The sequence below is a fragment of the Salmo trutta genome, chromosome 26 (genome assembly GCF_901001165.1).
Source record: "Salmo trutta chromosome 26, fSalTru1.1, whole genome shotgun sequence".
Classification (NCBI taxonomy): domain Eukaryota; kingdom Metazoa; phylum Chordata; class Actinopteri; order Salmoniformes; family Salmonidae; genus Salmo; species Salmo trutta.
This window is the reverse complement of record NC_042982.1, coordinates 27,814,590-27,839,772: the sequence shown is the minus strand read 5'-3', so window position 1 is coordinate 27,839,772 and position 25,183 is coordinate 27,814,590. Positions and strand designations below refer to the sequence as shown.

The 25,183-nt window shown below is 42.6% G+C and overlaps 1 protein-coding gene across 1 annotated transcript in view; it reads left to right on the top strand.

The window, feature by feature from the left end:
• LOC115163574 (unconventional myosin-XVIIIa-like) overlaps positions 1–25,183 on the top strand; it is a 176,906-nt gene that overhangs the window by 86,798 nt on the left and 64,925 nt on the right. Inside the window, 11 exon segments of the mRNA XM_029715568.1 lie at positions 1,235–1,246; positions 4,321–4,494; positions 4,669–4,759; positions 5,097–5,289; positions 5,620–5,706; positions 7,444–7,745; positions 7,862–8,048; positions 12,904–13,111; positions 13,245–13,354; positions 17,199–17,264; positions 24,161–24,289. Coding sequence (XP_029571428.1) covers positions 1,235–1,246; positions 4,321–4,494; positions 4,669–4,759; positions 5,097–5,289; positions 5,620–5,706; positions 7,444–7,745; positions 7,862–8,048; positions 12,904–13,111; positions 13,245–13,354; positions 17,199–17,264; positions 24,161–24,289 — 1,559 coding nt within the window.

The window sequence follows — 25,183 nt, the reverse complement described above, 5'->3', positions numbered from 1 at the left end:
ATGGGTTGGATCTATAATATACACTGAATACAAATCATTAAGGAGAACTTACTAATATTGAGTTGCTACCCCCCTTTTCCCTCAGAACAAATCGATGTAAATAGTCCGGTGGCCATTTGATGAATTGTTCAGCAGTCTTATGGCTTGGGGGTAGAAGCTGTTAAGGAGCCTGGTTGCGGTGGTAAGGCAGTGATGCAACCGGTCAGGATGCTCTTGATGGTGCAGCTGTAGGGCTTTTTGATGATCTGGGGACCCATGCCAAATCTTTTCAGTCTCCTGATGGGGAAAAGGTGTTGTGCCCTCTTCACAACTGTCTTGGTGTGTTTGGACCATGGTAGTTTGTTGGTGATGTGGACACCAAGGTACTTGAAGCTCTCGACCCGCTCCACTACAGCCGTGTCAATGTAAATGGGGCGTGTTCGGTCCTCCTTTTCCTGTAGTCCACGATCATCTCCTTTGTCTTGCTCACATTGAGGGAGAGGTTGTTGTCCTGGCACCACTCTGCCAGTTCTCTGACCTCCTCCCTATAGGCTGTCTCATCGTTGTTGGTGATCAGGCCTACCACTGTTGTGCTGTCAGCAAACTTATTGATGGTGTTGGGAGTCGTGCTTGGCCACGCAGTCATGGGTGAACAAGGAGTATAGGAGGGGACTAAGTCTCAATTCGTCGGGGCATGGACTCTACAAGGTGTCAAGTGTTCCACAGGGATGCTGGCCCATGTTGACTCCAATGCTTCCCACAGTTGTGTCAAGTTTGCTGGATGTCCTTTGGGTGGTGGACCATTCCTGATACACACAGGAAACTGTTGAGCGTGAAAAACCCAGCAGCGTTGCAGTTCTTGACACAAACCGGTGCGCCTGGAACCTACTACCATACCTCGTTCAAGGCACTTACATATTTTGTCTTGACCATTCACCCTCTGAATGGCACACATACACAATCCATGTCTCAATTTTCTCAAGGCTTAAAAGTCCTTCTTTAACCTGTCACCTCCCCTCCATTTACACTGATTGAAGTAGATTTAACAAGTGACATCAATAAGGGATCATAGATTTCACCTGGATTCACCTGTTCAGTCTGTCATGGAAAGAGCAGATGTCCTTAATGTTTTGTAACTCAGTGCATGATAACATGTCTGTTCTTCAGTGATAAATGTAAATTGTTAATACATGAACTGTGTTTCTAACCCCCTCTCTCTACTTGCATGTTTGCATGCTGCGCCCTTGACATGCAGAGGCTGACGAAGGTAATGGAAAAAAACATTAAAACCAAGCTCTTCTTTCTTTCTTTTTTTTCTAACTTAGTCTTGTAGATATGTCGTCTTTCTTAGTGCCTTTATCATTCTACCCAGACGTTCTGTCATTAGCATTTTTATTGTTTTTTTCCCCTCTCTCTCTGTCTCTCTCTCTCTCTCTCTGTCTCTGTCTCTGTCTCTCTCTCACTCACACGTTGCTTCATGAATCAGAACTTTGTAGTCCTTTAAAGCTCTCTGTCTGATGTCTCTCCATGTCGCCTACTTCCAATTCCACAGCACTGTTATTATTATTCAGACCCAAAGCAAAAGCAAAGCTTGTTCATTTGAACCTGTTTGGTTTCCCCCCCTCCCCAACCCACAAGGGAACTTTCTAGTTCTTTGTGTCAGAACATTGTTTTCATTCTCTATGTTCTGTCTCTCTAGTCTAGAATGTTCTTCTTGGACTCTGTGGTAGAGTGTTGTTTGATGAGAGGTTAGAGGCGACCATATAGCCTGAGTCGCTGTGTCTGTGAAAGCGCTCCAGAAAACAGTGGGGGTGATCCGCCACACAGAGCCAGTAACATGGGGAGACGGAGAGGTGTTGTTAAACCAGCTAACAGTGCTTAGCAGTCTAGTCTCAGGGTTGTCTTGGTAGAGGAGGCCTCAAAGCTCAAAAGATGGGCTGCAGTCCAAACTCAAAGTAGACAGCCTTCGGCCCTAAACCCTCAGCCGAGTGTACCTTAAATGTCCCTTACCCGAGTGATGATCAGAGAGGCAACGTCCTTGATGGAAATCTTGAAGTTGAGCTTAAAAACAACCAACATAAAGCTATTTATGTACCAAGCAAGCTAACGTAGCTAGCTAGCAACAGTTACCCATATTAGCAGGCTAGCTAGTTTTATAGTTTGGTCATTTATTCCAATAGATTTCAGAATTCCAAAAAGTATGTGTATGAAGATAGCTATGTTTTATTGGCTCCTCACTCCGAGACTAAGCCAATTTGCCAACTCTAAAATTAATGTCATATACAGTACCAGTCAAACGTTTGGACACACCTACTCATTCCAGGGGTTTTCTTTATTTTTACTTCTACATTGTAGAATAATAGTGAAGACATGAAATAACACATATGGAATCATGTAGTAACCAAAAAAGTGTTAAACAAATCAATATATTTTATATTTGAGATTCTTCAAAGTAGCCACCCTTTGCCTTGATGACAGCTTTGCACACTCTTGGCATTCTCTCAACCAGCTTCATGAGGTAGTCACCTGGAAGGCATTTCAATTAACAGGTGTGCCTTGTTAAAAGTTAATTTGTGGAATTTCTTTCCTTAATGCGTTTGAGCCAATCAGTTGTGTTGTGACAAGGTAGGGGTGGTATACAGAAGATACTGTAGCCGTATTTGGTAAAAGATCCAGTCCATATTATGGCAAGAACAGCTCAAATAAGCAAAGAGAAACGACAGTCCATCATTACTTTAAGACATGAAGGTCAGTCAATCTGGAACATTTCAAGAACTTTTGAAGTTTCTTCAAGTGCAGTCACAAAAACCATCAAGCACTATGATGAAACTGGCTCTTATGAGGACCACCACAGGAAAGGAAGACCCAGAGTTACCTCTGCTGCAGAGAATAAGTTCATTAGAGTTACCAGACTCAGAAATTGCAGCACAAATAAATGCTTCACAGAGTTCAAGTAACAGACACATCTCAACATCAACTGTTCAGAGGCGACTGCGTGAATCAGGCCTTCATGGTCAAATTGGTGTAAAGAAACCACTACTAAAGGACATTAATAATAATAAGAGTCTTGCTTGGGCCAAGAAACACGAGCAATGGAGATTAGACTGGTGGAAATCTATCCTTTGGTCTGATGAGTCCAAATTTGAGATTTTTGGTTCCAACCTCCGTGTCTTTGAGTTGGTGAACGGATGATCTCTGCATGTATTGTTCCCACCGTGAAGCATGGAGGAGAAGGTGTGATGGTGTGGTGGTGCTGGTGACTCTGTCTGTGATTTATTTAGAATTTAAGGCACACTTAACCAGCATGGCTACCACAGCATTCTGCAGTGATATGCCATCCCATCTGGTTTGTGCTTAGTGGGACTATCATTTGCTTTTCAACAGGACAATGACCCAACACACCTCCAGGCTATGTAAGGGCTATTTGACCAAGAAGGAGAGTGTTGGAGGGCTGCATCAGATAACCTGGCCTCCACAATCACCCGACCTTAACCCAATTGAGATGGTTTGGGATGAGTTGGACCTCAGAGTGAAGGAAAAGCAGCCAACAAGTGCACAGCATATGTGGAAACTATTTCAAAACTGTTAGAAAAGCATTCCAGGTGAAACTGGTTGAGAGAATGCCAAGAGTGTGCAAAGCTGTCATCAAGGCAAAGGGTGGCTACTTTGAAGAATTTCAAATATAAAATACCTTTTTGGTCACTACATGATTCCATTTGTTATTTCATAGTTTTGATGTAGAAAATATTAAAAATAAAGAAAATCCCTTGAATGAGTAGGTGTGTCCAAACTTTTGACTGGTACTGTTTATATATTTTTTAGTAAGCTAGCATCACAATATTGAATGAAATGCCGAAAATGCAGCAGTGTTGATTAAGTGTGACACTTCACGGCCACCGGAGTATGACACGTGACTACAGTTTGGATTGAATTGTGGGTCATATCAACCCCACAAGTGATCAAAGTTCTTAACTTGCTCCCTCAAGCTAAATCGAAGGTTGAGGAGGCAACGTCAGTGTTATGCATCTGGTTTTGATGGAGATTCCCCCAAGGGAAAGTGGCTAGCGCGAGGGCTGAGGGCGTAAACTATTTTGACTGCAGACATGGAGTTGTTTGTTAGCGTTTATTAACGTACCTTTATTGTGATAGAAAAACACTATGCTCCAACCAACTTAGCCATAAAAGCAATGTGTTTATCATTGAGCTACTGTATGGAAGAGATCATTGAGTTAATTCTAATAGCCTGTTATTAGGGGTGCAAATATTATTTTTCTGCAAAGGCTGGGTTGGGCACAAGCTTTTGCAGTTGAAAGTTCTGAAACTTCTGTCCCTGGTCCCCAGCTGGCCGTAAGCAGTTTGCCCGTCATGAGTGGGCCCAGAAGGCAGCCTACCTGCTGGGCTGCACCCTGGAGGAGCTCTCCTCTTCCATCTTCAAGCACCAGGCCAAGGGGCCCATGCAGAGGTCCACCTCCTTCCGTGGGGGGCCCGACGAGGCCGGCGCAGGAGACAGCTCAGGTAAGGGACCTTCAGAGACCACCAGTCTCCAATATGAAGTTGAATGAAATAAATAGAATACAATGAGAAACTAAAGGCTATGGATGTGCTTTTTATCTCATAATTCCTTTTCTCTCTCTCTCTCTGTCTCTCTCTGTCTCTCTCTCTCTCTTTCTCTCTCTCTCTCTCTCACAGGCTCTAAGATCACAGCCCTGGATTGTCTGGAGGCCATGGCTTCAGGCCTGTACTCAGAGCTCTTCACCCTCGTTATCTCCCTTGTCAACAGGTCTGTCATCTATCTGTTTTCCGCTTTCTCATATTTATTTCTCTCCATTTTCCTCTGTTTTTTCTCACTCCCTCTCTCTTTCAGTCCTCCCTCTCTCTTTCAGTCCTCCTCTCTTTCAGTCCTCCCTCTCTCTTTCAGTCCTCCCTCTCTCTTTCAGTCCTCCCTCTCGCTCTCTGCATTTGTATGTTTTGCTCTAACCCATGTCTGTCTGTCTGTCTGTCTGTCTGTCTGTCTGTCTGTCTGTCTGTCTGTCTGTCTGTCTGTCTGTCTGTCTGTCTGTCTGTCTGTCTGTCTGTCTGTCTGTGTGTGTGTTCTGATCCTTTGTATCGTGTGTCAGAGCTCTGAAGTCCAGTCAGCACTCACTGTGCTCTCTGCTCATCGTGGACACACCGGGTTTCCAGAACCCTCGCATGGCCAAGCGCCAGCGCGGTGCCACCTTCGAGGAGCTGTGCCACAACTACGCCCAGGAGCGCCTGCAGACCCTGTTCCACGAACGCACCTTTGTACAGGAGCTGGAGAGATATAAGGAGGTGCAGAGATATACACAGATATACAACACTGACAAATACCTTCACCATTACATAGTAGAAGTATTCTTACTAACAATGATTTAAACTCTCAAACCCTCTCCCTCTCTTTTCAAACTTCCCAAAAGAGATGTCTGTCTGGAAAGAAAATGATAAATGACATTAACATACCTGTATTGTTTTAGTGTGAAAACAATACAGGACGTCGGATTTAGCTTTTCTGATTGTAATGTCATTGTTGTCAGAATGTGTAATTCTATAGACTCTTACATAAGCGGATCTGAAAATCACTGACTCCAATCACACCTAACCAACCCCTCTGTTCCCATCTAGGAAAACATAGAGCTTGCATTAGATGACATAGAGTCCAGTACTTCAATGTCTGTAGCAGCTATAGACCAAGCATCTACTCAAGCGCTGGTAAGGAGAATCTCTCTGTGCCTCTTTTGCTTGTACAGTATCAGGAGTGGACTTTAACTTGAATTTCATCCTGCTATGAGCGTCAAGTGGGGTTAAACACAGTCTTACTTACTCTTACCCTTCTTTGCTCCCCTCATTCAAATTGAGTCTTGAACTTCTTGACAGACAAATGACTGTGTGTAAGCCATGTCAGGCTTATTACCTCCATCCAATTAACTTGGCTTTTGATTGTTTGTTCTTTTGTTTTTATTTATTTTTTATCCTAGCAATTTATTTGTTATAATTCATATCACATCATCAAATTCATTAATTGCAGTCAAGTTTGATTCCTTTCCCCCTCGATGAGTTGAGAGCCTTTTTCAGACAGGGTTGGCTTCTAATTCAGTTTATTTATGAGATGACTCTGCATGGCACGCACTCTTAACAGAAATGTGTTGCATTGATGTGTATTGGCCCGCGAAAGTGATGTTTACCATAATTAGATCAACAGTGAATGAGGATGGGGTCACACAGGAATTGATGGAAAAGTTGAGACAAAAGTAAATAACTGTTTTGTGTAAGTGTGTGTGTGCGGGTTTGCGGGTGTGTGTATGAATGAATGAGTGCACACAGGGCCAAACACGGCTATAAGTCAGACAAGCAAACAAACAGCATTGAAACAGTGGCAGACTTATTGGAAACCAGCTCAAACTCCCCAGAAATGACATCTTGAAAAGAACAACAGAGCTATAGATCTAGATGAAGAGCGCCTGACAAAATGCAATATTAGAATCCAAGTTATATCCACAGGTCATCCACCTCCAGCCTGCAGTGTCAAATACTGTAAAGGCATAGGATCGTTCTGAGAGGTTCTGATCTCTCATCTCTCTCTGAAAAGGATCTGAGATTTACTTGACTTGGTAATTAATTAGTTGACTGCTGCCAACACAGTACAACATATCTGCAGTGCTTCGAGCAGTTGAATAATTAAATTGGCCAAAACAAAAGGCTATAGTTTCAGTAGCTTGTGAAGTAGCCCTGCCTGCACCTCCCTTCATCCACAGAGAGATGTAATGAGTCCACCAAAGAGGAGTCTACACTCACAGACTAATAACACAATTCATTATCTAAGTGGACTGTCAGAGAGCAAGGTTTCTAAATGCTCCACTGCCCAGGAGTGGATTTTAATACCAGCTCTATAATGAGGAAGCCATGGGCAAAGACTCATCTTGCTTATAGCTTCTTATTTACCAAAACGTTATGATTGCCATTACAAAATGACATGTTTTGTTACAGAAATGTACAACAGAGGTGTTGAATCATATTAGCTGTTTGAACACTGCTGGTGCATAAGGAGAAGTTTCTGCAAGTGTCACAGCTAAGCAGGTGTAATGTTATGGCAACACTGGGCCAGGGCTAAAGGCCGTGTTGGGACATTTAAACCATGAGTAAATAAATGGGAGACACGAGGTTGCTTTATTGGTTTTGGAGAGTGTTGTTGTGTATGGAGTTAACAATGTCATGATTGGATGGATGAGAGGAGCCGTGGATGACTGGTGGAGTGGAGATGGGTGAGCGTCTCTGTGCTGTGGTGGTCTAATGTGAGTTTCTGAGGTGATTGTGAATGCCGCACCTGCATGTTGGACTGAGCTGTGTCCCTAAGCTTTCTGCACAGCTGCTTCACTTGTGTTTGTGTTAAACTCAAGTGATAGATCCCCGCCTCTCTAACCTGTGTGTGTGTTCCTGTGGGGCTCCCAGGTGCGCACCCTGGCAAGGACAGATGAGGCTCGAGGTCTGCTGTGGCTGATGGAGGAGGAGGCTGTGCAGCCAGGGGGCTCTGAGGACACTCTGCTGGAGAGACTCTTCAGTTACTACGGCCCTGACCAGGGGGACAACAAGGGACACGCCCTGCTCCTGAAGAGCGACAAGCCGCATCACTTCCTGTTGGGCCACAGCCACGGGACGGACTGGGTGGAGTACGATGCTCAGGGTTGGCTGAGCCACGCCAAGCAGAACCCCGCCTCCCAGAACGCTGCCACTCTGCTGCAGGACTCACAGAAGTACGCATTTAATTCACTGATTGTTCTCCATAGTAGCACTTTACAAAGAAAATATACTTACCTATTTGTCTCTGTCTCTCGCTCTTTCTCTGTCTGTCTGTCTCTCTCTCTAACAGGAAGAACATTAGCAGTCTGTTCTCTAGTCGTAGTGGAGGGCCCACAGTGCTGTCTGGTTCTATCGCAGGGTTGGAGGGGGGATCTCAGCTGGCCCTCCGCAGAGCCACTAGCATGAGGAAGACCTTCACAACCGGCATGGCCGCCGTCAAGAAGAAGAGCCTCTGCATCCAGATCAAACTGCAAGTGGTGAGTGTTGAGTCTTTTCTCAAGGTTTCTTCCTACCTCTTTGAGAGAGTTTAAGTCCGAGTTTCTCTTAGGAACTTTGTATGACAATTAAGCGTTATACAAATATAATTACAGTCAGGTCCAAAAATATTTGGACATTGACCAAGTTATTATCATGAGCTGAGCTGAAAGTGCATCCTTTCAGCTTTAATTTAAGGGTAGGTACATCCAAATCGGGTGAACTGTGTAGGAATTACAACACTTTCTGTATGTGGTCCCCCCAATTTTAAGGGCTCAAAAGTAAATTGGACAAACTAACATAATTATAAATTAAATTGTGACTTTTAGTATTGGTTGCAAATCCTTTGCAGTCAATGACTGCCTGAAGTCTGGAACCCATGGACATCACCAGATGCTGGGTTTCTTCCCTGGTGAAGCTTTGCCTGGCCTTTACTGTAGCTGTCTTCAGTTCCTGCTTGTTCTTGGGGCGTTTTGCCTTCGGCAAGTGAAATGCCTGCTCAATTGGATTCAGGTCAAGTGATTAACTTGGCCATTGCAGAACATTCCACTTCTTTGCCTTAAAAAAGTATTAGGTTGCTTTCCCAGTTTGCATCGGGTCATTGTCCATCTGCACTGCGAAGCGCCATCCAATGAGTTTTGAAGCATTTGGCTGAATCTGAGCAGATAATATAGCCCTAAATACTGCTTTTGTCAGCAATCACATCATCAGTAAATACAAGGGAACCAGTTCCATTGGCAGCCATACATGCCCACACCATAACACTACCTCCACCATGCTTCACAGATTAGGTGGTATGCTTTGGATCATGAGCAGTTCCTTCCCTTTTCCATACTTGTCTCTTCCCATCATTCTGGTACAAGTTGATATTTGTCTCATCTGTCCATAGGATGTTGTTCCAGAACTGGACAGGCTTTTTAGATGTTGTTTGGCAAACTCTAATCTGTTTTTCCTGTTTTTGAGGCTTACTAATGGTTTACATCTTGTGGTAAACCATCTGTATTTACTCTGGTGAAGTCTTCTCGATTGTTGATTTTGACACAGATACGCCTACCTCCTTCAGGGTGTTCTTGATCTGGCCAACTGTTGTGAAGGGCTTTTTCTTCACTAGGGAAAGAATTCTTCTGTCATCCACCACAGTTGCTTTCTGTGGTCTTCCAGGCCTTTTGGTGTTCCTGAGCTCACCAGTGCATTCTTTATTTTTAAGAATGTACCAAATAGTTGATTTGGCCTATTGTTTTTGCTGTCTCTCTGTTGGGTATATTTCGATTTTTCAGCCTAATGATGGCTTGCTTCACTGGCAGTGACAGCTCTTTGGGCTTCATATTGAGTGTTAACCTCTACGGGCTAGGTGGCACGTCACCGTCCTACTCTATTCAACAGCCAGTGGAACAGCGTGGTGAGAAATACAAAAAACAAAAAAATGCAATAATTTCAATTTTTCAAACATACGACTATTTTACACCATTTTAAAGATAAGACTCTCATTAATCTAACCACATTATCCGATTTCTAAAAGGCTTTACAGCGAAAGCAAAACATTAGATTATGTTAGGAGAGTACATAGCCCAAAATAATCACACAGCCATTTTCCAAGCAAGCATATATGTCACAGAAACCCAAAACACAGCTAAATGAAGCACTAACCTTTGATGATCTTCATCAGATGACACTCCTAGGACAGTATGTTATACAATACATGCCTGTTTTGTTCAATCAAGTTCATATTTATATCAAAAAACAACTTTTTACATTGGCGTGTGATGTTCAGAAAATGTATCCCCACAGAAAACTTTACTAAATGACTCATCATAAACGTTCACAAAATACATAACAATTATTTTAAGAATTATAGATACAGAACTCCTTTATGCAATGGCTGTCTCAGATTTTAAAATAGCTTTTCGGCGAAAGCACATTTTGCAATATTCTGAGTACATAGCTCAGCCATCACGGCTAGCTATTTTGACACCCGCCAACTTCAGGGCACACTAAACTCAGAATTAGTATTAGAAAAATGGTATTACCTTTGCTGATCTTCGTCAGAATGCACTCACAGGACTGCTACTTCCACAAGAAATGTTGTTTTTGTTCCAAATAATCCAAAGTTATGTCCAAATACCTCTGTTTTGTTCGTGCTTTCAGGTCACTATCCAAAGGGTAACGCGCGAGCGCATTTCGAGACAAAAAAATTCCAAATGTTCCATTACCGTACTTCGAAGCATGTCAAACGCTGTTTAAAATCTATTTTTATGGTATTTTTCTCGTAAAATAGCGATAATATTCCAACCGGACAATAGTGTATTCATTCAAAGAGGAAAAGAAAAAACAGCGTGGTCTCGTGAACGAGCATATCCAATCTCTTAGTCACCAGGCAGACCACTGACAAACTGAGCTAACATACTCTGCCCAGAGACAGGAGACTCCTCAATCCGCTTTCTGAAGGCTTTAGAGAGCCAATGGAAGCCTTAGAAAGTGCTACGTAACCCCAGAGATACTGTAGTTTCGAAAGGGACTAGAAAGAAGAACTACAAATTCTCAGACAGGCCACTTCCTGCTTGGAATTTTCTCAGGTTTTTGCCTGCCATATGAGTTCTGTTATACTCACAGACACCATTCAAACAGTTTTAGAAACTTCAGAGTGTTTTCTATCCAAATCTACTAATAATATGCATATTCTCGTTTCTGGGCAAGAGTAGTAATCAGTTTAAATCGGGTACGTTTTTTATCCGGCCGTGAAAATACTGCCCCCTAGCCCAGACAGGTTAACAGCAACAGATTCCAAATGCAAATGCCAATAATCAACTCAAGACCTTTTATCTGCTTACTGTAAATTAACTAATGAGGGAATAACATACACCTGGCCATGGAACAGCTGAGCAGCCAATTGTCCAATTACTTTTGGTCCCTTAAAAAGGGGGGGACCACATATAAAAAGTGCTGCATTTCCTACACCATTCACCTGATTTGGATGTAAATACCCTCAAATTAAAGCTGATTTCAGCTCATATTCATTATTTAATTTCAATTCCAATATGCTATGATAGACAGCTAAAATAATAATAACTTGGTCATTTTCCAAATATATATGGACTGACTGTACAGTGCCTTGCAAAAGTATTCATCCCCCTTGGTGTTTTTCCTATTTTGTTGTATTACAACTTGTAATTTAAATGGATTTTTATTTGGATTTCATTTTAATGGACATACACAAAATAGTCCAAATTGGTGAAGTGAAATGAAAAAAATAACTTGTTTAAAAAAATATTTAAAAAAAGTAAAATGGATAAGTGGTGCATTTAAATGTATTCAGCCCCTTTGCTATGAAGCCCCAAAATAAGATCTGATGCAACCAATTACCTTCAGAAGTCACATAATTAGTTAAATAAAGTCCACCTGTGTGCAATCTAAGTGTCACATGATCTGCCACATGATCTCAGTATATATACACCTGTTCTGAAAGGCCCAAGAGTCTTCAACACCACTAAGCAAGGGGCACCACCAAGCAAGTGGCACCATGAAGACCAAGGAGCTCTCCAAACAGGCCAGGGACAAAGTTGTGGAGAAGTACAGATCAGGGTTGGGTTATAAAAAAATATCTGAAACTTTGAACATCCCATGGAGCACCATTAAATCCGTTATTAAAAAATGGAAAGAATATGGCACCACAACAAACCTGCCAAGAGAGGGCCGCCCACCAAAACTCACAGACCAGGCAAGGAGGGCATTAATCAGAGAGGCAACAAAGAGACCAAAGATAACCATGAAGGAGCTGCAAAGCTCCATCGCGGAGATTGGAGTATCTGTCCATAGGACCGCTTTAAGCCGTACACTCCACAGAGCTGGGCTTTACAGAAGAGTGGCCAAAAAAAACATTGCTTAAGAAAAAAATAAGCAAACACATTTGTTGTTCGCCAAAAGGCATGTGGGAGACTCCCCAAACATATGGAAGAAGGTACTCTGGTCAGATGAGACTAGAATTGAGCTTTTTGACCATCAAGGAAAACACTATATCTGGCGCAAACACAACACCTCCCATCACCCCAAGAACACCATCCCCACAGTGAAGCATGGTGGTGGCAGCATCATGCAGTGGGGATGTTTTTCATCAGCAGGGACTGGGAAACTGGTCAGATTTGAAGGAATGATGGATGGTGCTAAATACAGGGAAATTCTTGAGGGAAACCTGTTTCAGTCTTCAAGAAATTTGAGACTGCGACAGAGGTTCACCTTCCAGCAGGACAATGACCCTAAGCATACTGCTAAAGCAACACTTGAGTGGTTTAAGGGGAAACATTTAAATGTATTGGAATGGCCAAGTCAAAGCCCAGACCTCAATCCAATTGAGAATCTGTGGTATGACTTAAAGATTGCTGTACACCAGCAGAACCCATCCAACTTGAAGGAGCTGGGGCAGTTTTGCCTTGAAGAATGGGCAACAATCCCAGTGGTTAGATGTGCCAAGCTTATAGAGACATACCCAAGAGACTTGCAGCTGTAATTGCTGCAAAAGGTGGCTCTACAAAGTATTCACTTTGGGGGCGTGAATAGTTATGCATGCTCAAGTTCTGTTTTTTTGTCTTATTTCATGTTTGTTTCACCCCAAAAACATTTTGCATCTTCAAAGTGGTAGGCATGTTATGTAAATCAAATGATACAAACCCCTCCAAAATCTATTTTAATTCCAGGTTGTACGGCAACAAAATAGGAAAAATGCCAAGGGGGTGAATACTTTCGCAAGCCACTGTATATAAACATTTATATTTATACATGCAAATGTGTACAAACTTGAGTCTTTGTTTTTATGCTTGTGTGTGAGTGGAAATGCTTTAACTCCCTGTCCTCTTGTTTCTCCAGGATGCTCTGCTGGACACGGTACGCAGGTCCAGAGTTCACTTTGTCCACTGCCTACTGCCCAAGGCAGATGCGGTGGGGGTGGGTGGGGAGCCGCGTGTGGCCCACGGAGAAAGCTGCGACTCAGGCCTCATGCAGCTGGATGTGGGCCTTCTGAGGGCTCAGCTCCGTGGATCGAAGCTTATTGACGCTCTGCGCATCTACAGGCAAGGTAGGACTGGACACCACACAAGTCAAGCTGAGTCATGGGAGGGACATTTTCCCCCTTAATTCTTCTTATTGAATTGTGTAATTAATCAAAATTATTCAAGAAATGTTGACCTTGTGTTGTCTTTTCCAAAAAGGATACCCTGATCACATGGTGTTCTCTGAATTCCGTCGCCGCTTCGATGTGCTGGCACCCCACCTGACCAAAAAGCACGGACGCCACTACATCGTCACAGACGAGAAGCGGGTGAGTGTCGAGGCGTTCCCTCCACCTCGTAAACGAGTGATAATATAAAAGCCTCCCTCTCTTCTCCCCCTCCCTCCCTCCCTCCCTCCCTCCCCCTAGATCTGCTCTTGTGTGTAATTAATTATGATTACACTGGTTGGCAGCATATGGCTGGTGTGCTGATTATTTACGTGCAGCACAGAGAGCTCTCTCGCTCTCTCTAACTCTGTCCTCCCCTTCATCTCTTCTTCCGCTCTCTCTGTCTTCAGTACCAACTGTATAGTGTAATAGTAAAAAAAACTATGTAGCTGGAATTGAAGAAATGGAATAGACAGTATCTTGGCTGAAATGTGTTATTTTCATTGTTGTGTAAGGAGGTTGTGTTTTTGAAGTAGGGCAGTTAAAGAGGTCCTCTGTCACAGCTAAAACATACAGTGAGCTATGGAAGAGTTAAAGAGGAAACAAGACTCCTTGGAGACATGCAAAGGAAGAATAGCCTGCTCTGAAATAATTAATGGACAAAAAGGTACTTCATTCTCTGGGGATAGACAGACAGAGAGGGAATTATAGAGAACTCAAACAAAGCCCTCTCTCTCAGAGTTGGAAGCCTGTCTGTCACTTCCTCTTAGCTTGGGCTGTATGGCTGTGTTACTGTAGCTGTTTTACTGTAGCTGTGTTACTGTAGCTGTGTTACTGTAGCTGTTTTACTGTAGCTGTGTTACTGTAGCTGTTTTACTGTAGATGTGTTACTGTAGCTGTTTTATTGTAGCTGTGTTACTGTAGCTGTTTTACTGTGGCTGTGTTACTGTGGCTGTTTTACTGTGGCTGTTTTACTATAGCTGTGTTACTGTAGCTGTGTTACTGTAGCTGTTTTACTGTAGCTGTTTTACTGTAGCTGTGTTACTGTAGCTGTTTTACTGTAGCTGTTTTATTGTAGCTGTTTTACTGTAGCTGTTTTACTGTGGCTGTTTTACTGTAGCTGTGTTACTGTAGCTGTGTTACTGTGGCTGTGTTACTGTGGCTGTGTTACTGTAGCTGTGTTACTGTAGCTGTGTTACTGTAGCTGTCTTACTGTGGCTGTTTTACTGTAGCTGTGTTACTGTAGCTGTTTTACTGTGGCTGTGTTACTGTAGCTGTTTTACTGTGGCTGTGTTACTGTAGCTGTTTTACTGTGGCTGTGTTACTGTGGCTGTTTTACTGTAGCTGTGTTACTGTAGCTGTGTTACTGTGGCTGTAGTGACTTCATCCTCCACTGAGCCTGTTTACCTACCAGACTCAGTACTCCTGCTGAGATCCTCTCTGTCAAAAGTCCTTTAAGTAACTGTCCACTTTTAAAAGTTAATATTATTTTAGCTCAAACCCAAATAATGTGGTTGACTCATCCTATACTCGTATTTGTGGCCAAACCATAAATAAAATAAATACTTTAAAAAAAACACCTCATACAGGCTGTTTAAAAAATGCTTGCTATTTCCTCTGAGAGGATGTCATTCTCCTGAGGAGGATGAGCTGGCCAATCAGTGGGCTACTCATATGAATACTTTTAATGACCAGTATACACCCATACCATTCTGTTGTTGGGAGGAGAACACAGAAAAGCTGCTTTTTAACATAGTTTCTTCAAAAAAAATGTAATAAAATATTTTACTCATATTATAATTCATTCTAGGTCATATTTCATTGAAATCTGGAAACACTGGACAGTTACTTTAAAACAGCTAATTCAGTTCAACTCCCTCCCTCCCCCTTGAGGCTACAGCTATCTTCCAACTTAACTTTGTACTCAAACTTTAAAGACCCTCCTCCTCTACAGAGACTGATTTAGATACAGTACACAGTCCATATTTAGACTTCTGTCACAGAAGTGACCTGAATCAAATCAAATTTGTCACATGCGCCTATATACAACAGGTGTAGATCTTATCATGAAATGCTTACTTACTAGCCCTTAACCAACAATGCAGGTAAGAAAATATAATTACGTCCCACCTGCGGGACACAGCCAGTGAAATATCAGGGCGGCAGCCAGTGAAATATCAGGGCGGAAAATTCAAAAACAACAAAATGTCATAATTCAACTTTCTCAAACATACGACTATTTTACACCATTTTAAAGATACACTTCTCGTTAATCTAACCACATTGTCCGATTTCAAAAAGGCTTTACAGCGAAAGCAAAACATTAGATTATGTTAGGAGAGTACATAGACAAAAATAATCACACAGCCATTTTCCAAGCAAGGACATGTGTCAATAAAACCCAAAACACAGCGAAATGAAGCACTAACCTTTGACGATCTTCACCAGATGACACTCCTAGGACATTATGTTACACAATACATGTATATTTTGTTCGATAAAGTTCATATTTATATCCTAAAACAGCATTTTACATTGGCGCGTGATATTCAGAAAATGTATTCCCACCAAAACGGCCGGTGAATGTGCACATCAATTTACAAAAATACTCATCATAAACGTTGACAAAGTACATAACAATTATTTTAAGAATTATAGATAGACTACTCCTTTATGCAACCGCTGTCAGATTTTAAAATAGCTTTACGGAGAAAGTACATTTTTCAATATTCTGAGTACATAGCTCAGCCATCACGGCGAGCTATTCAGACACCCGCCAAATTCGGGCAACCTAAACTCAGAATTAGTATTAGAAATATTGTATTACCTTTGCTGATCTTCGTCAGAATGCACTCCCAGGACTGCTACTTCCACAAGAAATGTTGTTTTTGTTCCAAATAATCCATATTTATGTCCAAATACCTCAGTTTTGTTCGTGCGTTCAGATCACTTATCCAAAGGCATAACGCGCGAGCGCGGAACGAGAGACGAAAAGTCAAAATGTTCCATTACCGTACTTAGAAGCATGTCAAACGCTGTTTAAAATCAATCTTTATGGTATTTTTAACGTAAATTTGCGATAATATTCCAACCGGACAATAGCATACTCATTCAAGAAGAAAAAGAAGGAGGGGCGTGCTCGCGGGACTGAGCATATCCAATCCCTTTGTTGCCAGGCAGACCACTCAGTAACTGAGCTCCTATACTCTGCCCAGTAACAGGAAAATGCTCAAACCACTTTCTGAAGGCTTTAGACAGCCAATGGAAGCCTTAGGAAGTGCAACGTCACCCCACAGACACTGGAGCTTCGATAGAGAATCAAAAGAACTACAATTCCCAGACTTTTCACTTCCTGCTTGGATTTTTCTCAGGTTTTTGCCTGCCATATGAGTTCTGTTAAACTCACAGACACCATTCAAACAGTTTTAGAAACTTCAGAGTGTTTTCTATCCAAATCTACTAATAATATGCACATTCTAGTTTCTGGGTAGTAACCTGTTTAAATTGGGTACGTTTTTCATCCGGCCATGAAAATACTGCCCCCTAGCCCAGACAGGTTAAGAAAATATTTACTAAATAAACGAAAGTAAAAAATGTATTTAAAAAAGTAACAATAAAATAACAATAACGAGGCTATATACAGGGGGTACCGGTACCGAGACAATGTGCAGGGGTACAGGTTAGTCAAGGTAATTTGTACATGTAAGTAGGGGTAAAGTGACTATGCATAGATAATAAACAGTGAGTAGCAGCAGTGTAAAAACAAAGAGACATGGAGGTTACAGATAGCTAGTTTGGTGCCTTAGCTGTAGCTTTGTTCACTGGTTGTTTTGGTCTGCAGTCTCCTGTTGAATAGGCTGATGTTAGGGGACCGTGCCTGTTGCTATGACGCTATGTGCAGTCCTTTGGGGCGACGACAGAGGGGAGCTGACTTTACCAAAGCACTGTCTGCCTGTTTGTCCGTTCTCTTCATTGATCTGTCTGTCTGTCCATCTGTTTGTTTCAGGCTGTGGAGGAGCTGTTGGAGTCTCTGGACTTGGAGAACAGCAGTTACCACATGGGTCTGAGCAGGGTAAGTAACACACACACACACACACACACACACACACACACACACACACACACACACACACACACACACACACACACACACACACACAGACACACAGACACTGCATCTCAAAACACACATTATCTATGTCTCAAAACTTAAGAGAACTTACATTAGGAGAGAATATGTAAACTAATAATGAACTATGTATAAACCATTAATAAATGCTTCGGAAAAGTGTTATGACAAGTGACACTGACAATAAGTGTGAAGGCTTAGCACAGTCTAAATCAGGCCCTAGGTGTTCTGTCTCTGCCTGGGAGCAGTGATAGAAAACGTACCCAATTTTCATACTTGAGTAAAAGTAAAGATACTTTAAAAGAAAATGACTCAAGTAACAGTGAAAGTCACCCAGTAAAATACTACTTGAGTAAAAGTCAAAAAGTATTTGGTTTTAAATGTACTTAAACCTCTTACATCTAGATGTTCCGCTAGCGGAACACCACTCCAATATCCAATGATAAGGCGTGGCGCGAAATACAAACTCCTCGAAAATCCGAAAACTTCCATTTTTCAAACATATGACTATTTTACACCATTTTAAAGACAAGACTCTCCTTTATCTAACCACATTGTCCGATTTCAAAAAGGCTTTACAACGAAAGCAAAACATTAGATTATGTCAGCAGAGTACCCAGCCAGAAATAATCAGACACCCATTTTTCAAGCTAGCATATAATGTCACAAAAACCAAAACCACAGCTAAATGCAGCACTAACCTTTGATGCTCTTCATCAGATGACACTCCTAGGACATTATGTTATACAATACATGTGTTTTGCTCAATCAAGTACATATTTATATCAAAAACCAGCTTTTTACATTAGTATGTGACGTTCAGAACTAGCATTCCCACCGAACACTTCCGGTGAATTTACTAAATTACTCACGATAAACGTTCACAAAAAACATAACAATTATTTTAAGAATTATAGATACAGAACTCCTTTATGCAATCGCGGTGTCCGATTTTAAAATAGCTTTTTGGTGAAAGCACATTTTGCAATATTCTGAGTAGATAGCTCGCCATCACGGGCTAGCTAATTTGACACCCACCAAGTTTGGTACTCACCAAACTCAGATTTACTATAAGAAAAATTGGATTACCTTTGCTGTTCTTCGTCAGAATGCACTCCCAGGACTTCTACTTCAACAACAAATGTTGGTTTGGTTCCAAATAAGCCATAGTTATATCCAAATAGCGGCCTTTTGTTTGTGCGTTCAAGACACTCTCCGAAGGGTGACGAAGCGTGATGCGCGGACGCGTATCGTGACAAAAAAATTCAAAATATTCCATTACCGTACTTCGAAGCATGTCAAACGCTGTTTAAAATCAATTTTTATGCGATTTTTCTCGTAAGAAAGCGATAATATTCCGACCGGGAGACGTCCATTCCGTTCAAAGGCTCAAAATCTAAAATGGACTCTTCATGTGCACGCACGGACCCGTCTCATTGTTCTCAATTCGACCACTATCCAAATGCACTACTGTTTTTCAGCCATGGACAGCAGAGAGCCTATGGGAGCTTTCTGAGAGCCTATGGGAGCCTTAGAAAGTGTCACGTGACAGCAGAGATCCTTTGTTTTGGATAGAGATGACAAAGAAGGCCAAGAAATGGTCAGACAGGGTACTTCCTGTACAGAATCTTCTCAGGTTTTGGCCTGCCATTTGAGTTCTGTTATACTCACAGACACCATTCAAACAGTTTTAGAAACTTTGGAGTGTTTTCTATTCAAAGCTACTATTATATGCATATTCTAGTTTCTGGGCAGGAGTAATAACCAGATTAAATCGGGTACGTTTTTTATCCGGCCGTGAAAATACTGCCCCCTATCCATAACAAGTTAAGTATCAAATGTAGGAATCATTTTAAATCACCAGACCAGACGATTTTCTTGTTTTTTAAATTTACGGATAGCCAGGGGCACAGATCAACACTCAGACACAATTTACAAACTAAACATTTAGGTTTAGTGAGTCTGCCGGATCAGAGGCAGTAGGGATGACCAGGGATGTTCTCTTGATAGGTGCTGTAACGAGTGCTCTGAGAGTTGGGAAGCAAGTTCAGGAAGTGAGTGTTTTAATAAATAAACGTAACATAATACAAAACAAGAAAACACAAACAATGCACAGACATGACACAGAAACAGAATCAATAACGCCTGGGGAAGGAACCAAAGGGAGTGGCATACAGTGCCTTGCAAAAGTATTCATCCCCCTTGGCGTTTTTCCTATTTTATTGCATTACAACCTGTAATTTAAGTAGATTTTTATATGGGTTTCATGTAATGGACATACACAAAATAGTCCAAATTGGTGAAGTGAAATGAAAAAAATTACTTGTTTAAAATTTTTTTCAAAACTGAAAAGGGGTGGGGCATATGTATTCACCCCTTTGCTATGAAGCCCCTAAATAAGATCTGGTGCAACCAATTACCTTCAGAAGTCACATAATTAGTTAAATAAAGTCCACCTGTGTGCCGTCTAAGTGTCACATGATCTCAGTCTGAAAGGCCCTAGAGTGCAACACCACTAAGCAAGAGGCACCACCAAGCAAGCGGCACCATGAAGACCAAGGAGCTCTCCAAACAGGTCAGGGACAAAGTTGTGGAGAAGTACAGATCAGGGTTGGGATATAAAAAAAATATCTGAAACTTTGAACATCCCACGGAGCACCATTAAATATATTAGAAAACAATGTTAAGAGTTTGGAACCACAACAAATCTGCCAAGAGAGGGCTGCCCACCAAGGCAAGGAGGGCATTAATCAGTGAGGCAACAAAGAGACCAAAGATAACACTGAAGGAGCTGCAAAGCTCCACAGTGGAGATTGGAGTATCTGTCCATAGGACCTCTTTAAGCCATACACTCCACCGAGCTGGGCTTTATGGAAGAGTGGATGGAAAAAGCCACTGCTTAAAGAAAAAAATAAGCAAACACATTTGGTGTCGCCAAAAGGCATGTGGGAGACTCACCAAATATATGGAAGAAGGTGCTCTGATGAGACTAAAATGTAGCTTTTTAGCCATCAAGGAAAATGCTATGTCTGGCGCAAGCCCAACACCTCCCATCACCCCAAGAATACCATCCCCACAGTGAAGCATGGTGGTGGCAGCATCATGCTGTGGGGATGTTTTTCATCAGCAGGGACTGGGAAACTGGTCAGAATTGAAGAAATGATGGATGGCGTTAACCTGTTATGGATAGGGGACAGTATTTTCACGGCTGGATAAAAAACGTACCCGATTTAATCTGAGTATTACCCCTGCCCAGAAACTAGAATATGCATATAATTATTAGCTTTGGATAGAAAACACTCCAAAGTTTCTAAAACTGTTTGAATGGTGTCTGTGAGTATAACAGAACTCATTTGGCAGGCCAAAACATGAGAAGATTCTGTTCAGGAAGTACCCTGTCTGACCATTTCTTCCCCTTGTTGATTCTCTCTATCCATTACAAAGGATCTCTGCTGTAACGTGACACTTCCTACGGCTTCCATGGGCCCTCAGAGCCCGGGAAAAAGCTGAATGACGTAATTCAAAGCCCTGGCTGAAACACACGAGCGCTTTTGCTAAGTGGTCTATCAGCAGACAAAAGGCTTAGGCGCGTGCCCGAGTCGACCCCGTGATGTATTTTCTTTCGGCTGTTTACCTAATTGCATATTCCCGGTCGGAATATTATCGCTTTTTTACGAGAAAAATGGCATAAAAATTGATTTTAAACAGCGGTTGACATGCTTCGAAGTACGGTAATGAAATATTTAGAAATCTTTTGTCACGAAATGACCCTTATTTACCATTGGGATAGTGTCTAGAACGCACGAACAAAACGTCGCTGATGGAACATAACTATGGATTATTTAGGACCAAACCTACATTTGTTATTGAAGTAAAAGTCCTGGGAGTGCATTCTGACAAAGAACATCAAAGGTAATCAAACTTTTCTAATAGTAAATCTGATTTTGGTGAGTGCTAAACTGGGTGGGTGTCTAAATAGCTAGCCCTGTGATGCCGGGCTATCTACTGAGAATATTGTTATTTCTTGTTTGTTTCAAAATAAAACATATTTTGCATCTTCGAAGAGGTACAGTAGGCATGTTGTGTAAATCAAATGATACAACCCCCCCCCCCCCAAAAAAAATCATATTTTAATTCCAGATTGTACGGCAACAAAATAGGAAAAATGCCAAGGGGGTGAATACTTTCTCAAGCCACTGTATATAGGGAAGGTAATCAGGGAAGTGATGGAGTCCAGGTGAGTCTGACACGCAGGTGCGCGTAATGATGATGACAGGTGTGCTCCATAATGAGCAACCTGGTGACCTTGAGGCCAGAGAGGGAGCACACGTGACAAGTGCGTAAATTAGACCCTTTTCCTGTCCTGCTAAGCATTCATAATGTAACGAGTACTTTTGGGTGTCAGGAAAAATGTAAGCAGTAAAAAGTACATTATTTTATTTAGGAATGTACAGTAGTAGAGTAAAAGTTGTCAAAAATATAAATAGTAAAGTCCAGATACCCAAAAAAACTAGTACTTAAAAGTATTTTTACTGAAGTACTTTACACCACTGCCTGGTGTACCAGCTGTTTACCCAGCATGCCCTTCTCTCTGGAATCATGGGTCTGCCGCTGTGGCACTGGTTCCTGGCTGGGTCCCTGGGCTGGCAGCCTTTGTCTGTTAGTTGGCGGTTGGCGACACTGGGAGACAATTACCCCCCAATTCTCTTCTGTTGCTCCCTGTAGCCATTGATTTTGGCATGCGATAGCTCTCTTTGTTTGTGGCGCTTCGTCGTGGCATGCCGATAACCCTCCACAAACACCAATCAGCACAGTGAGAGTCAAACCTTTCAAATGCAAAAGCAAGTCCAAAGGAAAAGACAGGCTGATAAATTGCTAATTAGCATAGGAGGCTTTTTCTGAATGTCTCCGGAATAGAGGACAGCGAGAAGTATTGTTCTGAAGTAAACAGTAGGAAAAGGGTGTTTAGGGAAGTTTGGCATTGGCAATGTGTGTGTGTGTGTGTGTTTGTGTGTGTGTGTGTGTGTGTGTGTGTGTGTGTGTGTGTGTGTGCGCGTTCCTTCCCATCTCTCGTCATGCTGAGAAAAATGGACGACTGACAAAACAACAAGCCCAGGTGACCTCAGCCGACCTTTAGAGTTGCATTCAGAGACAAAGAGGTCCAATATGTTCCCCATGTTCCTTCGCCCACGCTGACAGTCATTGCTATGCAGAAGGTCATCCTGCTAGGGGGGAAGGCCTGTGTGACTGGGCCTTTTACTGTGACACGTCACATATCCCATTGGCGTTTCTCAGCGGTTGCATCACTAGCAGGTCGTGATGGTGGGCAGGAAAGTCACAGGCTGGAGAGTGTTCTCTCAGCTCCTCGTCGTGATGTGATAGTGTGTCTGTGTTCTACTCAATCTACCGCATCGGAATAGGGAAAGGGGAAACTGGTCAGTTGCACAACTGAATGCATTCAACTGAAATATGTCTTCCGCATTTAACCCAACCTCTCTGAATCAGAGGAGTGCGGGGGGCTCCCTTAATCGACATCCACGTCTTCGGCACCCGGGGAACAGTGGGTAACCTGCCTTGCTTAGGGGCAGAACGACAGATTTTTACCTTGTCAGCTTGGGGATTCGATCCAGCAACCTTCCAGTTACTGGCCCAACACTCTAACCACTAGGCTACCTGCCGCCCGTACAGTGTATGTTAACAGAATGCCCGTACAGTGTATGATAAGTCCTCTACGACTGATAATAGAGGTATCAAACTCAATCCGATGTGCTGTTCTCTGGAGGTAAAGACATCCCTCTGCAGTTGCACGCGTTGCCCTACGGCAGAGAAGTGTGGGTGTGTTGGTGCTGTGTGTTTTTACCGTGCCCAGCCCACTCCCTTCATGTGATATTTGCTTGGCTTTACACACACTTCCCTGAAAGCTCTGAGCTTTGATTGTCTGTGCAGGGTAGTGTTTTCTCTCATCCTGTGCCTCTGATAGAAGATAATAGGTGGTTAAGGGCCCTGGAGTACTGTGTTAGATCAATCCTGATGCATCATGATGAAATTGCTGCATAACACTACCACAGCTCTTATCTTGAGGAGCCGCTTGGTGAAATCTGAAGAAAACACTCTGTGGACTAACCATCCCAATAGTTTTTTTGAGTTGAAGAAAACACAGTGCCTCTGACTAACTGCAGATGATGGCTAAATCCAAGAGAAGTTTCACCATAAACTTTCCCTGTCGTTTTAGAGTTTCCCCAGAAACTTCCTGTCTTTGTTAGTTTACTTTCTGTAACCTTGGCAGCCGCATGTGTTGCTAACACAAGGGAGTTTTAATGAGGATTTTGTGAAGTTAAGCATAGCTCTCCCGCTAACACTATTAGCATGCTAATGCAATTAGGCAGCATTCAAAGAGTTTGATGAGCTCTCAGCTCTGGCCTGAGAAACTGTAAAGAAGTCCACCAGCAGCTCCCCACCCAATCTCCCAGAGCAGATCAGAGAATGGAAATGACTAAAGTGTTTGAGGTAATCCAACTCAATTAAACGTCCGCACTGCTAACGCCTTTGAAATGCAAAGTAAACGCAGGACGTGATGTAGTTGATATGCAATCCCTGAATTCCTGATGTATGGTTGCAGATTTTTAGGCGGATTCCAACTAGGCAACTTTGAATCATGTAAAAACAAATTAATGTAATTTTTCATTTGTAAGTCACAATGGCCCCAAACGAAAAAGTTTTATGTTTACTGTACTTCTATTCCATAGTATTGTGCAACCTTGCAGACACACACACATGCTCCATGTCCGAGCATTAGTGTCATGATTAATCAGCATCTAACTGTCTCTCTCTCTCTCCAGGTGTTCTTCAGAGCGGGGACCCTGGCCAAACTGGAGGAGCAGAGGGACGTCCAGACCAGACGCAACATCACCATGTTCCAGGCTGCCTGCAGAGGATACCTGGCCAGACAGGCCTTCAAGAAGAGGAAGGTGAGTGAGCGCTCTCAACCCGGACAAGTAGTTCTTACCATTCCAAAGCACAGCTCAGATTAGATGACAAAAGGAGCAAAACTGACTATAGATCAGTAAAACTGACCGTTTCTTGCCGCTCGACCACGTCACACAGTGCAGGTAGCTAACGCCTACACTCAAAGCTTGTGTCGTTGACACTGAAGAGCTGTGTATCCTCCTGCTCCTCTGGGACCCCCACATCCCCACACCAGAACAAACACACACACTCCCCCACACCAGAACACACCCTGAATCACAGCCATATCAAGTACCACACCAGAACAAACACACACACTCCCCCACATCACCTGAATCTACCCTGGCCAAACCCTCCCCTAACCTGGACGACTCTGGGCCAATTGTGTGCCGGCCTATGGGATTCCCGATCACGGCCGGTTGTGATACAGCCCAGGATCGAACCAGGGTCTGTAGTGACACCTCTAGCACTGAAATGCAGTGCCTTAAACTGCTGCGCCACTCGGGAGCCTGAAAACTGACCTTTGATCCACGTAGGGGTGATGAGGGTCAAAAAGAAAAGGACTGACAAATAATAGGACATAACTAGGGCTGTTACCGAGTCATGACGGCAGTCAAATTTTACATGACCATTTAGTCACGGTAATTAGGCTTCTCCAAGCTCTGATGCTGGTCATTAGTAACCTACCAAACTTGCTAACTGCCTGGTACTTAGCACTCTATTGTCCCTCTAATCACTCTGACATCAATGCAAATGTTTTTGAAAATGTAATCAAACACTTCATGAGAGCGCATGAGCTCATGTTGCGCAACATTTCTGTAGGCTACGCAATTGAGGAGAAAACAGAGTGATGGCCGCTAATAAAAAGACGAGGATCCCATCAGCTTTCTATAGGC